Source organism: Cavia porcellus, unplaced genomic scaffold (assembly GCF_034190915.1).
Source record: "Cavia porcellus strain 051 isolate PalLab524CR breed Dunkin Hartley unplaced genomic scaffold, mCavPor4.1 scaffold_3, whole genome shotgun sequence".
NCBI lineage: Eukaryota > Metazoa > Chordata > Mammalia > Rodentia > Caviidae > Cavia > Cavia porcellus.
In genome coordinates, this window is record NW_026947486.1 from 40,003,056 (window position 1) to 40,027,024 (window position 23,969).

At 33.9% G+C, this 23,969-nt stretch overlaps 1 protein-coding gene across 2 annotated transcripts in view; it reads right to left on the bottom strand.

Moving 5' to 3' along the window:
* Positions 1-15,036: 15,036 nt before the first annotated feature.
* Positions 15,037-23,969, bottom strand: part of Chic1 (cysteine rich hydrophobic domain 1) — a 77,592-nt gene continuing 68,659 nt past the window's right edge. The window contains exons 4-6 of one of the 2 annotated variants that reach the window (XM_003470983.5): positions 22,882-22,938; positions 22,382-22,441; positions 15,037-21,202 (exon numbers count right to left, since the gene is read on the bottom strand). In XM_003470983.5, the coding sequence (XP_003471031.1) occupies positions 21,152-21,202; positions 22,382-22,441; positions 22,882-22,938 (168 nt within the window). In that variant the 3' untranslated portion in view covers positions 15,037-21,151. The remainder of the gene's footprint in view (positions 21,203-22,381; positions 22,442-22,881; positions 22,939-23,969) is intronic. The other variant, XM_013153755.3, reaches the window with a different exon arrangement.

Consider the following 23,969-nt stretch of genomic DNA (forward strand, 5'->3'; position numbering starts at 1 on the left):
TCCTTTATCACCACTCCTATTTAATATAGTACTGGAAGTACTAGCCACAGCAATCAGAAAAGAGAGAGAAATAAAATGGGTAAAGACAGGAAAATAAGAAGATAAATTATAATTGTTTGCAGATTACATGATACCCTACATAGAAGACCCCCTAAACTCCATTGAAAGACTCCTAGAATCGTCTGATCAGTAGATATAATAAATAAATTCAGTAATGTACCTGGATACAAAATCAATACTCAGAAATCAATAGCATTCTGATACACTAACAACAAAATCACAGAGAGGGAAATAAGAGAAACCACACTCCACACTAGTAAGCAAAAAAAAAAGAAAGAAATATTTAGGAATTACTCTTACAAAAGAAGTGAAAGACCCATACCGGGAAAATTATAATACACTGAAAAAAGAAATTGAAGATGATCTCAGAAAATGGAAAGACATCCCTTGCTCATGGATAGGAAGAACAAACATTGTGAAAATGGCCATTCTCCCAAAACTGTTACACAGACTCAATGCAATCCCAATAAAAATACCATTAACATACATTATAAATCTAGAGAAATCACTCCTAAAATTAATCTGGAACCAAAAGAGACCTAGAATAGCCAATGCAATTCCAAGCAGCAAAGGCAAGGCAGGAGGCATCACAATCCCTGATTTGAAGTTATACTACAAAGCAACAGTAGTAAAATGAACATGGTACTGGAATCAAAACACAGCAGAAGATCAATGGGATAGATTAGAAGATACAAACACAACTACAAACACACTCAACCACCTTATCTTTGATAAAGGAGCCAAGCAGGTTCACTGGAAGAACGACAGTTTCTTTAATAAATGGTATTGGAAAAACTGTCTCTCCATTGGCTGAAAACTAAAACTAGACCCATGCCTATCACCATGTACTAAATTAAAATTTAAGTGGGTCAAAGATCTGAATATTAAAACAGAAACACTAAATCTTTTGGAACACAAATTAGGTAGAAACCTTGAAGACATGGGAGTGGGTAGAGAATACATGAACAGGACTCAAACCACACAGGAAATACTTCCCAGAATCAACAACTGGGACCACCTCTTATTAAAATGTTTCTGCATGTCAAAAGAAATCTCCAGCATAGTGGAAAGAAAACCCACAAACTGGGAAAAGATCTTAATGAACTCCCCCTCAGACAAGGGACTTTTGTCTAAAACATATAAAGAATTAAAAAAAACTCAGACCCCCAAACTTCAAAGATCCAACCCAAAAATGGGCATCTGAGATGAATACACACTTCTCAGATGAAGAAATACAAATGGCAAATAAATACATGAAAAAATGTTCAGCATCATTGGTCATCAGAGAAATGCAAATTAAAACCACACTGAGATTCCATTTCACTCCTGAAAGAATGGCCAGGATCAAGAAAACCAAGAACAAATAATATAAAGGCTATGGGGAAAAAAGAACTCTCCTACACTGTTGATGGGAGTGTAGACTGGTACAACCTTTGTGGAGGTCAGTCTGGAGATTTCTCAAAAAGCTGGGATTGGAAGTCCCATTTGTTCTAGCTATTCCACTTCTAGGCATATTCCCAGAAAAACTGAAAGCATCATACCACAGTGATATATGTGCACCTATGTTTATAGCAGCACAATTTGTAATTGCCTGATCTTGGAAATAACCCAAGTGTCCATCAACTGAGGAATGGATTAAAAAGTTGTGGTATTTCTATACAATGGAGTATTACTCAGCTATAAAGAAGGATCACATTGAGATATTTATCAATAAATGGGCGCAGCTTGAGACCATACTCATAAGTGAAATAAATCAATCTCGCATGCGTGAATATCAAATAGTTTCCCTAATGTAAGTAATGATTCAAATATATAAAAATATGTGATAATCATGATTTCCCGTTATGTGGCCTTGAAGCCTTATAAAGTTTTCACTTATTAATTGGAATGGCTTTATTCTGGTCTGCTTGATATTTTGCCTGTGATGAAATGAACAGCTATTTTGAAGAAAATAAGTCATCATAATTGCTAGTGCTGTTTTACTATCATCTTGTTTTGAAGTCCTACCAAACTATGGCTCTTCTGTCTCCATTGGTTTTGTCATGATGCATCTTGCTGAATTTTGTTATATGTGATAGTATGAACAAAAATTGTTATAGGCAAAGAGATAATATACAAACAATTGTTCATATTCCGTTAGCTGGTTCTAAATGCTTTTCTACAATGCTTTCATCCACTTGAATGGTTTTACACTGACTTGATATGTTTGACGCTATAGTATATAAAGTTATATTCAAATATTTCAAGGGAAAGACACTATGGTAACTACTAGTAAGTCGGGTTATTTGGTGATGAAGCACTAGGTTGCTGAAACTGCCATGCTTTGACCTGTATTGTTACGTTGTTATGTCCTTTTTTATCTCAATCTCTCCCTTATTCATTAAAAAATTATTTAGTTATTTTTAATGATTTTTTAACTAAGGGGAAAAATAAAAAAATTAGCAGGATATATTATAGTAACTTTTTTCATTTCCTATTAACTTGATTTGAAGTCCTGTAATACTCCCACTATCTTGTTTTGACTGATTAGACTCTGTTCCATTCTGCATGATAGTATCAAGTTTGAGGGTATAGGCAACTACTTTGAAGGCAATAAGATTCACTAAGATGCCCATTCCGGTTGGACTATTGTCTCCTTTGAAAGTCCTGTAATGTTTACAAGGTTTAGGCTTTATTGGTCTTGTTCTCTACTGTTTTGTTCAACTTTATAATACCTAATGAGATAGACAATTCTTTTTAAGGAAGCAAGAGGCATTATGGTAACCATTGTTGATAACCTTGTACTCTGTTTTTAAGTCATGTGCTGTGTCTATCGTTGGTTTTGACTGACAGCTTTGTTTTGCCATATTTGACTTTATTCTCTTCCAAAAAAAGTAATAAGAACTAAGGAGTAATAAAACCCAAAACGTGTAAATTTTGTTGTAAAAAAGAGGAAGAAAAAATGCTCTAAAGGACACAACTGCAAGTGTGTTTAGGGGTGTTAAATAGCTGACCATATTAATATTTTTGGTTGTATCATTGAACACAACTGTCTGCAGTCTCACTGTTTGAATGTCCACTTTTTATGCTTTGATACTGTTACTTGAGCAACTATCTCTAAGATGACAATGTGTAATCTATTAACTGGTGATTTCTTACTGTTTTGGTTTTTTTGTTGTTGTTGTTGTTTTTTTTTTTTGTAGTTCTGTATTACTTGGACCCTTACACCACTATTTTTTTTAGTGCTGCCTCATTTCTTTTTTTTAAATTTTATTTACAAGGAAAAAGAGAAAAAACAAAGCAATGTAAGGGTACAAGTAATACAGAACTACAAAAAAACAAAACAGTAAGAAATCACCAGATTAGATATTATCATCTTAGAGATAGTTGCTCAAGTCACAGTATCAAAGCATGCAAAGTGGGCATTCAAACAGTGAGACTGCAAACAGTTGTGTTCAATGATCCAACCAAAAACATTAATATGGTCAGCTATTTAACACCCCTAAACACACTTGCTGTTGTATCTTTTAGAGCACTTTTTTTCCTTCTCTTTTTTACAACAAAATTTACACATTTTGGGTTTTATTACTCCTTAGTTCTTATTACTTTTGCGGGGGGGAGAATAAACTCAAATATGGCAAAACAAAGCTGTCAGTCAAAACCAAGGATAGACATAGCACATGATGTAAAAACAGAGTACAAGGTTATCAACAATGGTTACCATAATGTCTCTTGTTTCCTTAAAAAGAATTGTCTATCTCATTAGGTATTATAAAGTTGAACAAAACAGTAGAGAACAAGACCAATAAAGTCTAAACCTTGTAAACATTACAGGACTTCCAAAGGAGACAATAGTCCAACCAGAATGGGCATCTTAGTGAATCTTATTGCCTTCAAAGTAGTTGCCTATACCCTCAAACTTGATACTATCATGCAGAATGGAACAGAGTCTAATCAGTCAAAACAAGATAGTGGGAGTATTACAGGACTTCAAAACAAGTTAATAGGAAATTAAAAATGTTACTATTATATATTGTGCTAATTTTTTAATTTTTCCCCTTAATTAAAAAAACCATAAAAAATAACTAAATAATTTTTTAATGAATAAGGGAGAGATTGAGATAAAACAGGACACAACAATATAACAATACAGGTCAAAGCATGACTGTTTCAGCAACCTAGTGCTTCACCACCAAATAACCCGACTTAATAGTAGTTACCACATTGTCTGTCTTTTTCCTTGAAATATTTGAATAAATCTTCATATACTATAGCTTCAAATATTTCCATATCAAGAAGCTTTGTTTTGTTTTGTTTTTTCTCTTTTTCCTTTTAAATAAAATTTAAAAAAAAGAATTCTAAGTAATCCATCATTAGTCATTGAAAACATACTTAAAAATCTACAAAGAAGGGCTGGGAATTTAGCTCAGTGGTATAAGCGCCTGCCTTGCAAGCAGGCAGTTGTGAGTTTGGACCCTGGTACCGATAAAAATGAAAAGGACCAAAAAAAATTTTTTAAAAATCTACAAAGAAATAAAAGCCCAGGTTCTAATGGATTCACCGATGAATCCTATAAGAACTTTAGAGTTCTAATGAGACTGCTCCTCAAGTCTTTAATGAAATTGGAAGGGATATAATATTTCCAAAGACATTCCTGGAAGCAAGCAGTACCTTATAGTAAAACCAGAGAAAGACCCAATCATAAAAAGACAGTTATAGGTCAATCTTCCTAATGAACATATATGAAAAATCTTCAGTAAGTTACTGGCAAACAGAATGCAGAAAATCAAAAAGATTATACAGTATGGCAAGGTAGAATTCACTCCAGGAATGCAGGGATGGTTCCACATATGAAAATCAATAAATGTAACCCACCACATTAGCGAAACCAAGGAAAAAAACCGCATGATATTTTTGGGGGGTCTTTTTCATTTTTATCGGTACCAGGGATCGAACTCAGGACTGCCTGCTTGCAAGGCAGGCGCTTATGCCGCTGAGCTAAATCCCCAGCCCCGCACATGATATTTTTGATAGAGACCCAAATAAAAGCATTTGAAAAAGTTCAGCATCCATTCATGACCACTCTTTAGAAATTTGGAATAAATGGTTTTTATCTATAACTCTTAAAGCCATCTATAACAAACCAGTAGCCAAAATTTTATTAAATGGTCAAAAACTTAAAGATTTCACTCCAAAATTAAAAATTCAACATAGATTTGGAAACATTAGCCAGAGCAATTAGATAAGATAAAGAACTAAATGGAATAAAGTTAGGATAGGAAGGAGTTAAATTACTATTATTTGCAGATGACATGATATTATACATAGAACGCAAAAACTCTGTCAAAATACTTCCAGATTGAATAAAAAAATTCAGTTATATATCTGGATACAAAGCCAGTATCCAATACCTAAAAATAAAATTAAAAATGTTTATTTAGCTCACAGTGAGACAGAGAGAGAGAGAGAGAGAGAGAGAAAGAGAGAGAGAGAGAGAGACGAGCCTCTTTGTGTTCTTTACATTGTATGCAGCCTATCTGCCTTAGTGTGGGTGTAGCACTCAATCCTTAATTCCAGCATTGGATAATGAATCAGTCACAAACTTGATTCAGCCACCTCTAAAAACCTTGCTCCTTATTACTGCATAAGGCTTTTGGAGGCATCTAGACATAAAACACAGCAACACTCAAAAATCAATAGCATTCTTGTATATAAATAACACACTGAGAGAAAAGTTAGGGAAACCATACCTTTTACAATAACATCAAAAATGAAATATTTAGGAAACAGTTTAATGAATGAGGTAAAATATCTTTACATTGAAAATTACAGTAATCTAAAAAAGATATCAAAGAGAATATCAGAAAATAAGAAATATCCCTTGTTCTTGGTTATGAAGAACCAATAAAATGAAAATGGCCATACTTCAAAAATTTATATACATATTTAATGCAATCCCAATCAAAATACCAACATGATATGTTACAAAGCTAGAAAAAACAATCCTAAAATTCATGTGGAATTAGAGGATACCTAGAAGAGCAAAAGCCATTGGTGGGCAACAAGGACAATGCAGGGAGGGAATCACAATCCCCAATTTATGCTATACTATAAATCTGTCATAATAAACACAGCATGGTATAGGGAAAAAATAAACCTGAGGATCCATGGACAGATTAGAAGATGCAGAAACATTTCCAGCACATTCAGCTACTTCACCTTTGACAAAGACACCGAACACCTTCACTGGAAGAAAGATACTCCCTTTAATAAATTGTGGCAAAAAAAAGCTAGCTTTCCACATGTCAAAAATGAAACCCAGACACATTTTTTCTCTCTTTTCTTTTTGTGGACGGTTATTGAGCTTAGGACCCTACACGTGCCAGGCAGGTGTTGCACCGCTGAGCTAAATCCTTGGCTCCTAGACACATGTCTTAAAGATGTAAATATTAAAACAGAAACACTAAATCTGCTGGAAGACAGAATGGGTAGAACTCTTTAAAACCCAGGTGTAAGCAAAGATGCTATGAACAAAACCCAATCTCACAGGAAAAGTTGAACAGAATCAACAACTGGGATCTCATTTTCTTTAAAAGTTTTTGCACAGCAAAAGAAACCACCAATAGATTGAAAAGGCATCTCATAAAGTGAGAAAAATTTTATCACCTACTCTTCAAACAAATAATATCTAGAATATATAACAATAATCATACACCTCCCATTTAAAGACTTAGTTCAGAAAATGGGAATCTGAAATGTATAGACATTTCTCATACGAACAAGTACAAATGGCAAAGAAATATATGAAAAAAATGTTCAGCATCACTGGTCATTTGAGAAGCTCAAATTGAAACAATACTGAGATTTTCATCTCATTCCAGAGAGGTCTACCATCAAGAAATAAACCAATAAAAATGCTAGTGAAGCTGTGTAGAAAAAGAATGTTTCTCTATTTCCAGTGGGAGTGTAAACCAAATGCAAACAATATGGAAATAAGCATGCAGAGTCCTCAAAAAGCTAAAATTAGAGGTTCCATTTGATCTATCTATTGCCATTCTTGGCATTTTCTCAAAGATTTAAAAGTATCATATTATAGTAATATGTGCATTCTCATGTTCACAGAAGCATAATTTGTAATAGCTAAAATTTTAAAACAGCCTAAATGTCCATCAATGGGTGAATAGATAAAGAAAATGTTGTATTTATATACAATGGAATACTCCTCTCACATAAAGAAAGATTAAACTTTAATTATTCTTAGGAAAATGAATGCATCTCAAGACCACAATCTTAAGTAAATAAATCAGACACACATAATCTTTATTTCCTTGTGTGAGAAATCCAAAGTGTAAAAGAAGAGAATAGTGGGTAATAGATATTGGGAAATATAAAGAACTTATTGAAATAGAAATGGAAACAAGTAGGAGGAGGGGAAAGGGAAGAAAGGGAAAAGAGGTAAAAGATAGTGGAAGCAAAACATGCAAATAAAATTTGTGTAAATGATGAGAAGAAGATGGTTGAAGGGAAGGGAGAGGAATGGGAGGGAAAAAAGAAGGATTAAAATATATTATGTACAAGTATTAAATCTCTATCATGCATGTGGTCAACATGAATGACAATTTGTACTAATAAAAATGTTTAAATATTTGAAAAAAGAAACACACACAATCTTAAATCTATAAACTGTTCAAAGGGAACACAGATTAAATATTCCATTGAGACACTGTGTATGTGATTTCCAACAGCTTCTTTAACAAAGAATATGTGTTCTTGTAGTCCAGTGATTACTCTGATCTCTCTAGCACCATACTGAACCTAACTTAGACTCAGGACTTCTTTCTGTCAGGTTTCAGATGTTCTTACAGGGTTCGATTCATTCTGAGTTCTTGGATTGTAACTCTTGATGTTTGTCTACCTGGGTGTGATGATGGATTGGGCAGACAGGTTCACTGGCACGAACTTGTCTACTGGGTCAGCATTATTATTATGCAGTCAAACCAACAGTCATAAAAGGTTAGCTCATAAAAATGGTACCTATCCACGCTAGTTGAGAAGTAACATACCATAAGATCCTATTTTGAGTCTCCCTTTAGGCAACCATGGACCTTCCAAAGTCAATTCAGAAGCAGCATACTACACTCTTTCTGCTGTTTTAATTTTGCCAATGTTTCTCTCCATCCTGATGCAGGCCTCTGGTTTTTCTTTAAATGTAATTAAGCTAGGTAAATACAATGATCACTGTTATAGGGAATTTTTATCTGTACATGACATACCTCGTAATTTTTTTCTTTTCCTACCATTCCCCTCCCCTCCCTTCAACCTCTCTTCCCTTCCTTATTTACAAGGATTTATTTCCGTTTTATTCTTCTTTTCTCATTTTTTCTTTTTGCTTTCTCCCATTCTGCCTTCCCTTCCCAATCTTCCTTTCCCTTTGAAAAATTTCTTCTCATTTGACCATGTCTCTTGTACAGTTTGGCTCTTGTTTACATTATCAGTTTCTCACACCAGTGAGAAATATTTACACATGTGTCTGATTTATTTCACTTAAGAATATGGTCTCAAGGTTCATCCATTTGATAATGAATGTCTCAAGTTTGTTCTTCTTTATGGCAGAGTAGTATTCCATTATATATTTAAAACACATCTATTTTATCCATTCATCAGTTGATATATATTTGGGTTGTTTCCAAGATTTGGTTATTACAAACTGTGCTGAACATGGATACACGTATATCACTGTGGTATAATGCTTTTAATTCTTTGGCGAAAGTATGAAAAAGGGTAATGGCTGTGTCTAATGGTATTACTAGGCCTAGTTTTTGAGGAATTCCTACACTGATTTCCACAGTCATTGCAGTTTTCACTCCCACCTACAAAGTTCCTTTTTTCCCACGGCCACCCCAGAAATTTTTATTGATTTTTTGTGATAGCCATTCTTTCTGGAGTGAGATGAAATGTTAGTGTTGTTTTAATTTGCATCTCTTGAATGATCAATGTTACTTTTTCATGTGAGAAGTATATATTCATCTCCGATACCCATTTTTAGATTGGGCTCTTTAGAATTTAACGGATGTGATTTTTTTCAGTTCTTTATACATTCTGCATATCAGCCCTTTGTCTGAGGGGCAACTAGCTAAATTTTTTTTCAATCTGAGGGTTGTCTTTTCACTCTGCTGGTGATTTATTTTGATGTACAAGACATTTTGAATAGAATGGGATTTCAGCTGCTAATTCTGTCTAGCATTTCCTGTTCAATCAAGGCTTTGTTTATGAGTCTTTGCCTATACCTTTTTCTTCAAGAGTTCTACCTATTTTATCTTCTAGCAGATATAGTGTATTTTTTAACTTAGATCTTTGATTCTTTTCAATCTCAGTTTAGTGCAGAGTGATAGACATGAGTCTACTTTTAGTTTTTGGCATGTGGAAAGCCAGTTTTTCCAGCACCATTTATAATAGAGACTGTCTTTCTTCAGTTAACATATTTGACTGCTTTTTCAATGATAAGGTTGCTCTCAATGGCATAGAGAGATCCAGTAGGCTCAGCCTGGCCTGGAGAAGCCACACCCTGAGACCACATATCAGTAGCCCAGAGAGATCCAACCAGCTTAGTGCTGACTCAGAGAAGAAGTCACACCCTGAGGCCTCACTGCCATCAAGGGAGCATAGATGAACTACTTCCCTGCACCTCTCCACCAGATCAGAGGATCCCAGGTGCCTAGTCCAATCCACTACACCAAGGAACTAGCAGCCAATGCAGGAAGCACTCAGGATGCAACAATGGGATGAATCCAAGGAACACAGGAAAACAAGAAGATGAAAGAGCAAATACAATCTCAGACCACTAGCCCTCTTAGAACACGTTCGGGAGACACAGACATAGTAGAAATTAGAGATCACACATCTGAAATTTCTGGAAAGTTAACAACTGAAGTAAAGGAGCAGTTTAGTTCTTGCATTGTTTGATTAATTTTCCATGTCTATGTCTGATGATCTGGGCAGCTATTTTGAAGATATTAAGAGGTATTGTGGTAGCAATTGTTAATTTCCTATTGTGTTGATTTGAAGTTTTGTATCACTTTTATTGTTTTGTTATCTTTGGTCTTATTCTGTTTAATTTTGTTTGATTTTATTATGTCTGATTATATGGGCAGTTATCTTGAAGATAACAAGATATATCATGATAGCCATTGTTGATTTCCTATTATCTTCCTTTGAGGTCCTTGTATCACTTGCATTGTTTTGTTTTGATTGGCTCTATTGTTTTATTTTGTTTGGTTTTATTCTAAGATAAAAAGATAAGGTGATTCAGTATATTTAGACTTTTTCCTGCATCCATTAATCTGTTTCAGTAATCCTTTGGGTTTTTTTTTTTTTTTTTTTTTTGCCAGTGTCATGCTGCTTTTATCACAGTAGCTCTATAGCATGACTTCAAGTCAGGGATAGTGATGTCTCTAGTCTTGCATTTTTGCCCAGAGTTGCTTGTGCTATTCTAGCTCTATTCTGGTTCCGAATGCATTTTAGAATTATTTTCTCTAATTCTGTGAGGTGTATTAATGGTATTTTGATTGGGATTTTATTAAATCTGAATAACAATTTTGGATTGAAGACTTTTCCCCTATGTTTGTTCTTCCTTCCCAAAATCAAAAGATCTATTTCCATTTTCTGATATCCTCTTTGATCTCCTCTTTCACAGTACTGTAGTTTTCAATGTAGAGGCATTTTACTTCCTTTGCTAGATCAATTCCTAAGTATTTCTTTGTTTTGATGCTATTGTGAAAAATATTTCCCTAATTTCTCCCACAGTGGATTTGTTATTTATGTACGGGAATGCTATTGATTTTCAAGTGTTGCTTTATATCTAGCTAAACTACTGATTTGATATTTAAATCTGTATGTCTTCAGATGGGGTTTTGGGGGTGTTCTATGTAGAGTTCTATGTAATATGCTGGCAAGGCACTTCTCCCTCACTTTGCTTGCTACAGGGTGGAGTGGGGTGCAGGTGCTGTCCAAAGCTACTCAGTACCAATTCCTTCTCCTCTCCTGAGGGTGGAGTGTTAACCTCCCAGCTGATTACTCTGTGAGTTGTAGTGCTGCTTACATCCCTCAATCTACTAGTAGCAGGGCAAGAGGGTGTCATGCTTTTACTTGTATATCTGTTGCCACTCCCACTCACATCTACTGTAGTATATAACCTCTTGTTTTTGGGCAAGGTGAATGAGGGTGCTATGGGGTGACTTTCTGCAACTGCAACTGGCATGTGGACATCCCTGGGCTGCTCAGTTCTGCATGCAAAGATGTTTGAGTCCTTCAGTCCCTCTAGCCACTGGTCACAGGAGGAGTCATGCCATTCCATTTATCACATGATCCTGCAGTCTTTAATCTTGTCCCTAGAATTTCCAGTTATTGCTCTAATGCATTAAAGAACAGAAATCAGTGCCAATCCATAAGCAGGTATATCTGATTCAAACAGGCAATAGCTTTTATCCTTAGCTTGTAAAGTCCCTTCTCTCACCCCAGTTATTGACTGAAGTTGAGGGTACTGTCTTTCTGATTGTCATTCAAGCTCCTTTCAGTTTTTTGGTGAACCTACTTTTCTATGTGCATTCTTTTGTGGAATGTCACTTGCTTACAAATTTACCTGGTTGTAACATCTTGTTCTGGGACATTTTGGGTGAGGTCATTTGGTGGTTAAGCTCAAAATAACTACCTTTACTGCCTGTGTATTGGTCAGCAAATTTCCATCCAAGCTGAAAATGGATTATCTAATATCTATTTCTCACACATTCTTAATATATGGGATATTTAAAATAGTAAATACGTTTCTAGCATGCAGCATACCATTAGTTTTTTATCCTTTCTGCCACTCGCTCAATTTGAGAGTTAAGACCATTTACATTGATAATTATCACTGAAAATTATTGGCTGATTTTTGTTATTACATTTTTTTTCTGTTGCTGATTTCTTTTTCTTCATGTTAAAACTGTTTACTTAGGTTGGGGTATTAATTCCAGTAGGCTGATTCTCACTGTTGTCTTCATTGTCTCTGTCTAGGGTATCCTGCAATATTTTTGTAATGCTGGTTTGGTAGTCATGGATTTCTTAAGGTTCTCTTTGTTGGGACAGGTCCTAATTTCTTCACTGGTTTTGAAAGACAGTCTTGTCAAATACATTGACCTGGGTTAAAGGGTTTTTTTTATTTGTTTGTTTGTTTAAGTGCTTCAAGAACTTTTCTCTGTGCTCTTCCAATTCTTTAAGATTTGTGCTGAGAAATCAGTTTGTTCTACTAAGTTTACCTTTATAGATGATTCACTGCTTTTCTGTGACAGCATTTAATTTTGTCCTTGTGTTGGACTGCTGGGATTTTGACTATGATGAGTCATGGAGAAATTCTTCTCCAGTTATGGCTATTTGAAGTTCTATATACTTTACTTACTCTTATGTTAAGTTCTTTCTAAGCACTTAGAAAACTTTCTGTTGCAATTTCCATAAACAGGGCTTTTTTATGTCATTCACATCATGTTGTTACTTTTCTCTAATTTCAATTAATCTTGGGTTAGTCTTCTGTGTCATAACAGCTGTGGTAATCTTGTTTACAAGGCATCACTTAACCTGTCTCAGCCTTATCTTCTTTTTTCACATTGCTCATTTCTGCTGCCCATAATCTCCACAGAATTTTTGTCTTGTATTTTTATTTGGCACCTTTTCTGGACTTTTTAATTCTTCGCTAACTTCATGTTTTGCATTATTTTACCTGAAGTACATTTTTATTCATGTTGTTAAATTCATTGATCATTTAGTTCAGTAAGTCTATTATCTCTTTAGTTATATCATCCTTGAGGTTACCACATTATTGATGTTTGTTCTTTAAACCGCTTCATATAATCCAGTCTTTTCATTTTTTATTTCTTACTTGTTGATGTCCATTTGATCTATTTTGGGGGACTTAGGAGTTTTTTGATGCATTTTGTTTTCTTTTTTCTCCTGTTGCTCTTTCTCCGTGTGTGTGTGTGTGTGTGTGTGTGTGTGTGTGTGTGTGCTGGTTGAAGATTAGAATTTAAAGACTTCTTTGATAATATAGTCATCTTTTTAGTTACTGTCTCCTTAGTGATGTGTTCTTGGATTTGATTGCTTTTTGGTATTTACCTACCTCTTCAACCTAGTCAATATAATAGGATCAGACCTGGCTACTGTGTTGCATGGAAAGAATCTCTATCAGTTACACCAACGTTGGCAGATCTAACCATCCATCAGTTATGTACATCAAAACTTGCACTGATAATTTCATCCTTTTTCAGTGCCTTATACAGACTACACTATACTGCTAACAGGTTGATTGGGACGTGGGTAAGAGGGGGAAGGAAAAAGAAAGGTAAATAAGTTGAGACAGAGAACTACTCATAGGTGAAATATCAAAGATTGGACTCTATGGGAATTACTTTTATAGCTGGACAGAAGGCTAGTGTTGAGGAGGTTTGAGAAAGTATTTATAAGAGCAGTAGAGGGGACAAATTGAGGGAAGTTGCAAGAATGTTGGAACCTGTTAAGAGTTAGCTTATGTTTGGATCCTCTATACACAATTTTGGTGGTTTGCACTAAATTGCCTCTGAAAGCTACCATTTAGAGTACCAGTTATTCTCCTTTCCATTTATACACACTTCATACACACTTATACTAGATGTAAAGATGATAGGAAGAGATAAAGCAATGAAAGAGGAAGAGAAAAAGAGAAAAAATAAGCAGCAAAAAATGTGGTTGCAAAAGCACATTATTTAAGTGTTGTCAGTATTAAAGTGTTGCAGTTTCGTTCAGTTCTTTCCCCTCTGTTCATAGGTGGATAAGGTGCAATCTGTAGGGAAAGCACAGGTGACCCTTGACCATGGTTCTCTATTGCTTCTAGCCTTGTTGGACAGTTGATGTTTTCACATGTTCTCTCTCTCCTTCACTTTTTCTGGTCCACAGTTACCTGCTTATTAGTGCAGGTCTCTCAGTTGGTTTTCCCCATGACATGCTCAAGTGGCTGCCAGTGAGGAAGTTCATAGATCTCAATGTTCCTCTAAGTCTTCTAAGCTGCAAGTGCTGGGAATGGCCACCTGTAGGCCTTTGTCCTTGTCTTAAGGCCAGACTCCCAATTGGAGGAAATGGTATAATGTGACTGGTTTAGTAATTAATGTTCACTGATTTCTGTCTGGGTCCTTCTCCATTCCAATCCTTTCCCTGAAAAACAAATCCTGCTGCAGCTTTTGTATTCTTCCTCACAAGGCTTCTGCCTATCACACCACTGAACACCCTCTGGCTAGTGTGCCTGATGTCTAGTGAGCAGAGAGCAGGATGTCCCACAGACATCCTGTGTTTGGAGGTGTTTGGAGGAAATATTGGCAGATTTCTATTCTGGGATCTATTTGTTCTCCTCTCCCCAGGTTCTCCTTATTCACAGATACTTCTGCTTTATAGCCTCTGAACTAGTCTTCTCAGTACTCAGATCAAGGTCCCTAATCAGGGTTATTAACACACCTGCTTTCAGCTTCCCCAAGGGCCCACCAAGACCATCTCAAACACCTCTTGTTCACTTTCCTTTCTCTAATGCGCTAGCTTTTAAGCATCTTGCTGTGTTCACATTGCAGGGGGGGGTGGAGGGTAGAAAGCTTAGGAGCAGCCTGGACCTTTCCTTTAATTTTAGGTAGGCATGAGGAATGAAGGAAAAGTCACTTTGAAATAACTTTCCACCTAGCCACATGCCCAACACGAGGCGCAAAAAGCCCTCCAAATCCAGTAAATGTCATAAACTACACATAGATCAGACAAGACTAGCCAATGTGCGAAGGAGCAATATGTAAATTACAACTTTCAAAAGAACCTTTAAATAATTATCTTATAGTGATGAAACTACAGAGATGTGCCCCTAAAAACACACAATTATATTATACAGATTTGCATTTTATTTTAATTTTGCATCCTGAGAATAATGTTTTGACAAGTGAACAATGACAGAAGCAGCAGTTAAAGTTCCAGAGAGGCAGGTATTCTTTATTTTGGCACAGCTGTATATAGATTTTTTCCAGAATTGTCATCCTTGGACTCATGGGAGAAACATGAATTGATTCCACAGGCTATGTAACACTACAGGAAGCATAAAAGTTCTTTGAGTGGACTCAGTCACTATTACTCTCTTCTTATAAAGCTGTCCCAATGAGGGTCTTCTGCCAAAAAGTAGAAATTACAGGCTTTTTGACCAGATGTTTTAATCAGTGCCCATTTTAGCTATCTGGATGTTCTTTTCTTGTCGCTGAAACTCACATTTGATTGTGATTAGTCCAACGATGGCAAACTAGTTTGGAGATTATATAATTTTAAGCATTTGTAACTTGCTCCAAAGTCCAGGCATTAAAGCAATTTTACACTATTTGATTAACAGGAAAATGGAAAATTAAGCCAAGATAAAAGCTTAAATATTATAAATATAAATTAAAATATTTGAGAAATTATTGCCCTGATTCATGTTGAGTTTATACACAGAAACATTTGAGACTCAGAAATGCATATATAAACCAATGCTAAAACTTAACACTTTCCACATTTGCAGTCATATATATATATATACATATATATATATATATATGAGAATTACTTGAACACACCTCAGTGAATTAGTTCAGTTACACTGTCCTAAAAAAGAAAACTGAAAATGAATTCTAACTTGATTTATAGACCTATCTACCAAACACACGCACATGCTTTCATTATTTAGGGACTAGGTAAGCAATCTGTGGAGAATCAAATAATCTTAGTTTCTTTACAAAAGTGGTTTCTAACATTTTCATCATGTGAATCTCTTCATGATTTCTTTTGCATATTTTCAAGTATTTAGTAAATTGCATGTAATATTTTATTAATGAAAATACTACTAGTCACACCTTCTGATCAGTGTGATTAAGCAGTGCTTATAGACAGAACTGAAATATAAGCAAAATGCCTGAAAATTCCATACCTTGATTGGCTTGTATAGTAGAAATATGGGTCAATATATGACTCCCAGGATATTTTTTAAAATAATTCAAAAGGAACAAGGATATCCCTCTTTTAGCTTCATCTGCCCCAAACTGGGAACAACTGGTTTACTCCATCTGCTTTTCTTCTCTAATCAATTATTACCACAGTACAATTAGTCATGTTTAGCAAATAGGGGATTAGTAACAAAATTTTTTGACTGAAAAATAAACACAACAGCAACATTCGTTCTGTAGGGTCTTACTGAGAAAGAAAAACACAGATTTAAGTGACTCTATTTAGGAATTACATAATTATGATATCTAGTATATATTTCAGTCAACTTCAGAATACATTTATATACAAAAAAATCCTCAATTCCCCTGTGAGGTAGGTACAGATTATTGTCTCCACTTCAGGAATGAGGACATGAGGTACAGAGGAATTAGGCAACAAAGCCAAGAATTAAATCAGAATTAACTTGGGTTTGAATTTTACATTCCTTTTCACCTAGACTTACCAGTTTGTTCCAATAGATAATTTTTGAAGGTATGTTACCTGACAAAATACTAAAGCAGATGCTGAGTCGGTTATGAAATTCCCCACATAAATGATGGACCATATATATTCACTGTCAAAGCTGTAATTCATTCCCGGATATCAACTGTACAGTCAGATTCCACATAGGTAAAGCAGAGACCTCAGTACTCAGTTCCTGGGGAATTATATTCACTTTTACCAACATGGAAAGACTAAGATCCAACAGGCATCAATTTGAGTCTAAGTAATAATAACACACTTGAACTAACAGCCAGCCAGCAAACTAAACTTTCACTGTGTACAAGGCACTGTGAGAGTTTCCCTCACAGGTAGTAGATCTGAGAAAAAGCATTCTAATAATGAGTAGAGTAAAAAATTGCTAAGAATTCCAAACATCACAGAGTATTGGTTAATCTCTAATTTTCTGTTCAGCTCTAGGTTCAACCCTGTCATTTACAAATCAAGAGGCTGACATGCAATTTAGGTGACTTGTATGGGGCTCAGAATATTAGATCATTTCTTCACTTAATAAGAGTTTGACAAAACCTATAGAAAATGGAATATATTTTCAGGCTGCCATCAACAAAATGAAAAGCTTGGCTTATAATCAGGTTATATTTCTGTCTATCATCTATTGTTTAGCTTATATATTACATGTACAGATATTAATAACTTATTCCTTTTCTGTGAAAAATTTTCCAAAAGTTCACCACTTATGGGAAATGGAATTTGGCATATGTTGCAAAACAGAATTTTTGTAAAGAGCAGACTTTTATAGGCATAAGATGACCTAATTTTAATAAATTTGAGCATTTATAATCAAATTGGCAAACAGTATTCCCACCATGTGGGAACACAATCACTGGATTGTGCTCCAAACAATCATTGGATGAATATAATTTCTGTATCCTTTGTATATATCTACATCAATATGGTAACTTCTAATGAAATATCACTTGGGAGCTTTATGTTGTAGTAGTAAGGTTAGATTTTTTTTAAAAAAGTGGCAGTTATATATAAAGAAAAGAAAAATGCTAATGATTTTTAGAGCTCCCAGACTCTTGAAAAATCCCTATTTGTTTAAGGCTTACAAATGCTATCAAACTTTACTCAAATTATGAAAAAACAAGAAAAATTTCATTAAAAGATTCATAAATATTGTTTCATTTCTTAGAATCAGTGTTTACAGACAGAATAATATGAATCGTACAGACATTAAATACTTAGTTGTGTTTTGGTAGGGCTTTAATCAAAGACCTTTATCCTTCCAGAACTATGTTAAATTATGATTACTAGCATTAAAATTACCCTAGTTCTTCAGTGACTAATAGTCCTGTTCTATGATAGTCTGTCCTTAATATATCACTTGATTAGAGGGAAACAAAAAAAAAAACAGGTTTTGTATAAGAAATACAATACATTGGTATTCTTGTATCTAGTTGAAGATGATGATTTGCAATCTAATAATATATCAATTAATTTATTCTGCTTCCTTCCTCATAATATGTTATCTTTGTTCAAAAAAGACAAGGCACTTCTACATCTACTGCAAAAGTCTTACTATAATGTTCTCTTGTTCTAAACTAAAATGGAGGTAGAAGACAACAAACAAAAGACATGCCTCAGTATGAAACTAAAATGTAAATGACACTTATTCATATTGTTATTAATAATATCAGTGATACTGGTCTTTTGGATGAGCTTAAAATGACAAACTTGATCAATTTATTAAGCCAGAATCTTGGGTCCAAAGAGAGGCATTCAAATGTGAATTTTAAAGATATCTCTTACCTTGTAACCTCAAAGCTTAATGAAATTTATATGCTTGGGCAAATGATGCAACTATGGTGGATTTTATAAACCAGTATAATGTAACAAAGAAATTCAAAATTACTTTTTTCAACCTTAAAACAACTCACAAAAATAGTAACCCAATGAAAAAAACAAACATTCTCCATCCTGAGGATAGAACAAAAAGACTTGATGGGCGAGGAATGTCATTTCAGCATTCATTGCTGCCAGTTTCATTGAAAAGAAAGTAATCTCCTAAACACTTCAAAATATCCACTTCTTGTCAGCCTCTTGTAAGAGAAAACAGTTTGAATCAGCAGTTACATGAGAAAAAAAATTGTGTTTTCTGAGTAGTCTAAGTCATCATCATGAGAAACAATAAAATAACCAATTTGGGTCACTAAAATTAGGAGGCACAAGTCCCAGGTCAGCTTGGTGACTTAGTGAGAAACTGTTTCCAAAACAAACACACACAAGATGTAGCTCAGAGGTAGAGCATTTTACTAGCATATGTACAAAGCCCTAGATTTGACCCCCATTATTGCAGGGAAAAATTATATATGTCAGAAAATGATTTTATGACAAATACCATACACTGTCACCTCTAGCTAGTCTCTATTCCTGTCTTAATATTTGTTTCATGAGAATAATTCAATACTTTCTGCTTTTTTTGAAGAAAACCAAGTGAAGTTTATACATGACATGGCAGAAAAAGTTACAATCATCAAATGGTCAAATTCCAAGTTTACAGAAGAAAAAGAGTTCAAAGGTTGATACTAAGAAGCAATTTATTCTACCAGTAACAATTAGAAATTGTGTATTATGCAGGAAATCATTTTTGGTGTTAAAATTTCACAGTATGAATCATAAATCTGATGACATTAGCTGGAACATAAGCCATATGTACAATTTTTCCTTGACGTTAGCTATAAGACAAAATACTACATATGCATTTTCAGAGATTTCCATCTTATCTACAAAAATACACCTTCAGTTTTATAGGAGGCAAACACGTATTTGCAGGCACACACAATATATTAAAAGTTAGAGATCTGGGGTTCCCGGGTGGCATGTGGATAAAGGAGCTCCACAGAGGGAGGTGGGAAAGCATTTGTGCAAACAACCATAATCATATATCAAATAAGTCTTTCTCCACTCCCCTCCTTTTTTACTGGTCAAAGATTGTGGATTTAAAATTAGGCATAAATTTTAAAAGTAGCATAAAAGGCTCGATCTTGTATGAATAAATAATGTTGTCTTCACTGGGATGAATGCTTGCCTACAAGGCTTACTAAAAGCAGTAAGAGTAGGATGGCAAATAGAGTATTATTCAGTCCCAGACACTTTTCACTTTTAGCACTATGAATGATAAATAACACATACACACAAAGATACTTTGCAGCTAATTAATGTGACATAAAGCTTTTGTTATGCTAAAATTTCCCATTCTACTCAAACTAGAGTGGTATTCTCCTTCATCTTGTGAAAAGAAATAGAAAAATACGCATACATCAATCAAATGGCTACTATGAGTTAAAATTACATGGTAAATTATATTTGTTTAAACATTTGTCTTTCTTCAATAATGTCCATGTGTTTAAAAAAATTCCTCAAAAAATGATTGAGAGTATTTTCTCAACTATGTGTCAGCCACAATACATTCTTTAGACAGTTTACCAACTAGCTCTTTCCCAGAACAGAGTATCTGAACTCCAGAAAAGGACCATCAGTGGCTTTCATAGGGGTCTAAATAATTCCCATGAAGATATGGGAAATTTCAAAATACTTCTTAAAAGTTTTATTTCTGAGCATTTTCAAAGGAAGGAGTAAATTAACAAAAGAATAGTAAGGCTATAAATTGTATCAGATGTCAAATAAATTATTTGATAGAAGCAGCAGAGGTGAAAATTGGAACTGCAGAATAAATGGGGAAACATAATGTCCTTAGTTTCAGGTGCAATGCATGATAGCTGAGGCAATGATATCAATTTTAATCTGCTTATTACACAAAAGGCAACCTTGCCCTACATCTGAAATTTTAACAAACTCATGGCTTTGCCATAAAACTGTATGTTAATGGTCTCTGCATTCAAAAGGACGCTTGCAAATTTCATTCATATTAAAATCTATGCAGAAGTGTTGGCAATACAGTAAGAGTAATATTACATTCTGTAAACTATGGCATACCACATTTGACATTATGCAAAGAGACAATATTTACAAGTCTTTAGAAGTTTAAATATTTTGTTCATTAACATAAAATAATAATTTAGCAAAGTGCAGGACAAAACCAGAATGATTAATTGCATGTCCTTTAAGAGCAGAGTAAAACCATTTCTAAAAGCTACTGAAAGCTTATTTAAGTGTTCAGTAAGGGATTACAGAGCATTAAGTAGTCTAGAAAAATGACACGTATTTAGAAACACTGAGTATGAAAATTATAAGGCAGCATGCTCAGAACAAGGTTGTTTTTGTTTTTAAACACCAGTATTGATGTTTTATTTTTAGTGGCAACTATGTATATGAATATATATATATATTTATATATATGTGCATGTGTATGTATATGTATATTTAAAAATTTTAGAGTGCAAAACACAAGCTAATTTAACAACAACAAAAAAGATGTGCAAATTTTCTTCTTAAATCAACACAAATAGAAGAGTGAGGAGAATATTCTACTATTATAAAGAATAAGCTGAATACAGCAAAGAAGACCGTCTTCATTCCAAAATCATCTACAAGGCACTAAGGGTAGGAAATGACAGATAACACAGAAGTGACTGAATAAAACTTCTCAGTCAGGTCGAAATATGGGATATTTTGGTAAGACTTCTATTAGTATTACCTGTAAAATAAAAACAAAATATTTTTCATTTAATACAGTGCATGTAACCTAAAAGTCTGGTCATTTTTTCACAAGACTGTATTTTGATCCCGCACTATATGAAGTAAGTAAAATTTATGACCAAATTCTCACACGTAACCTACCTTAAATTGTGATTAGATTGGCAATTTAAAATTTAAACTGGTAGATAAAAACTATGCCGAGCCACCAAACCCTATTAAATTATGCTATTACCATGTCCTTTTGCTTTTAGCTAATTAGCAGAGATTAAAACTGTATTATATGGAATAGAAAAAATGAATAATATGTTTACATGTTTTTCAATTAAAGCAGCTGATATTAGTTGAGGATTACTATCTTTTACAAGTTGTTTGTGAAAAATAAGAATGTCCAACTGGATTGACCAAAACATTTTATAGAAAGGTTTAGAAATAAATACCTAATATATTTTTGAATGTTTTATCCCTAATAGATTTTACATTTGTGGTCATTTGCACATTTTCCCCAAAACTATTCAAAGTGACAACAGATTCCATAATAATCCAGGTTTAAACAGTATCTTTATTATTAAGTATATACTGTATTACATGTCAGCAGCTTGAAGTTTGGATAAATTTAAAATTCTTTTGAATGTTAATGATGTTAAATTGATCACATTAGCTATATGCAAACTTATGAATTATAACTAAGATGTATAGCTTTCAGTAAAAACTGGAATCTATATTAAAACTTGTAGTTTCTTCATTAAAGAAGTAAATGTTAGGCAATAACAAAGCCAGAACTGTGAATCCAGAATGTATAAGTCAATTTCTGGTTTATGCAAGTTTTGACATTTGAAAACATTTTAACAGCAGCTCTTCTCACCACAATAATGTGGTTTTATGTCTGTATTAAAAGAACATATACAATGTTTGCATCTAAGCATATTGTTACACAATGCTATACAATGTTTGCATCTAAGCATATTGCTAAAGACTTTTCTACGATCTAAATAACTGTTAGCTTTCAGCATACTTTAAATTGGTTACAACAAGATACAGGGAATCCTGTACATTGCAAATGAAAGTTCAGATTGTGTAGAAAAATGGCAAGAAGAATAGAAGACAGATGATAAACATAGTAAAACACTACATTTAGGATGAAATCCAAAAAATGTAATCAAAACAACTTCGTACTTACATACTCCATCATATTGCTAGTTTCACATTTCCTTTTAGTCAACTTCCAGTGCAAAGCAAGCTAAGAAAGCATAGTTTTGTTAAGTTTTGTATGAACTTTTCAATTATAACCTATGTATTTGAATAGGTCATTGAAAGCATTCCAGGTATATGATATGAAACACAACACTGGTAAATACCTGGTAAACAATATATATTAAAAATTGAGTTATTAGTTCTCTAATCCATTTCTTCATGGCCTGAAAGATTCTTATTTAGTACTTATTTCTTTTTCGATTTAATAATGTGGATTTACACGTAGAGCATTCATTTGCTTGTAGTTTCTTTCCTTGTGGGTTTTTTTTTTTGAGACAGGCTCTCACTATATAGTTCAGCTTGGCCTTGAACTCACTATGTAGTTTAGCTGGTATTAAACTGGTGGCGATCTTCCTGCCTCAGCCATCAGAGTGCTAGGATTACACATGTGTGTCACCATGCCCGGTTTTGCTTACTGTTTCTTACCTTGTGATATAATCTGTTATTTTCCCATTCTAGTAACTTCTGAATTGATCTTCTGGTCTAAGAAAAAAGAGCAAGGCATTGTTACAAGACAAACTGAGGAATTTTGTAAACTGTATGTATCTATATTTTTCTGCTTACATATAAGATCCAATTAATTTTTCCTCGTTTGTCTATTATTAATCAGAAAATAAGCAATGTGACCAATAGAAACTGCCAAAAGGGAAATAATACAGCAAAACAGGACTGATTAGCATATAATTATTATAAGATATCTATCAAATTTTAATTTATACTTTTCAAAATAAAATATTTATGAACTGCTCTGAGCTGTGAGATCATTCACTGCCTTATTATACAAACCTTAACAATATTGCCAAGTTTAAATAGGAGTCCACTTATAAATCTAACATAGATTTTCACTTACCTTTCATAGGATTATTTTTTCAATGACTATCTAACATGCAAAACTAATCTTATTCCTCAGAAAAAGTCTTCTGTCAGAGGTCCCAATAAAGAACAATAAGGGCCCTACAACAGTCTGTAAAGGTCTAGCACAGGTGAGCCTGTCTTAGCATTCTGCACTGAAAAGAAAGTGGTAGGAATAACCAGTGGAAACATTTTTATTTAGAGGAAAAAATATAAATAAAAGAAACAAGTATCTAGTAAAAGAGGGTCAGAGACTGAGTTTTGCCATTCAGAATGTATGTTTTGGGTATGTGGTTAAGAAAAGCTTACAAAGCCTTTGAAATCATTAAGATTGTCATATGTATTCTATTCTTATTGGAAGATTTTTATAAGGTCTTTAATTTTTTAAAAATTTCTGGTAGGCACTATAACTTTGAAAGGTATTCTCTCAAATTAAATTATTTTCAAGACAGACTATTTCTTAAATAATTTCCAAAGTATCAATGTAAACTACTCTACCTGTTCCAACTACAAAATTTAACAATCAATGGCAGTTGAAGTCTAATTAAATTGATTCATTTATAGTTGACTAGATGAGCAACAGTACTAATTAGATTGTACCTTAGGGTCATTACACTTGATAGAATCTAGACAAAATTAGAGGAATAGCAAATAGATTGAAT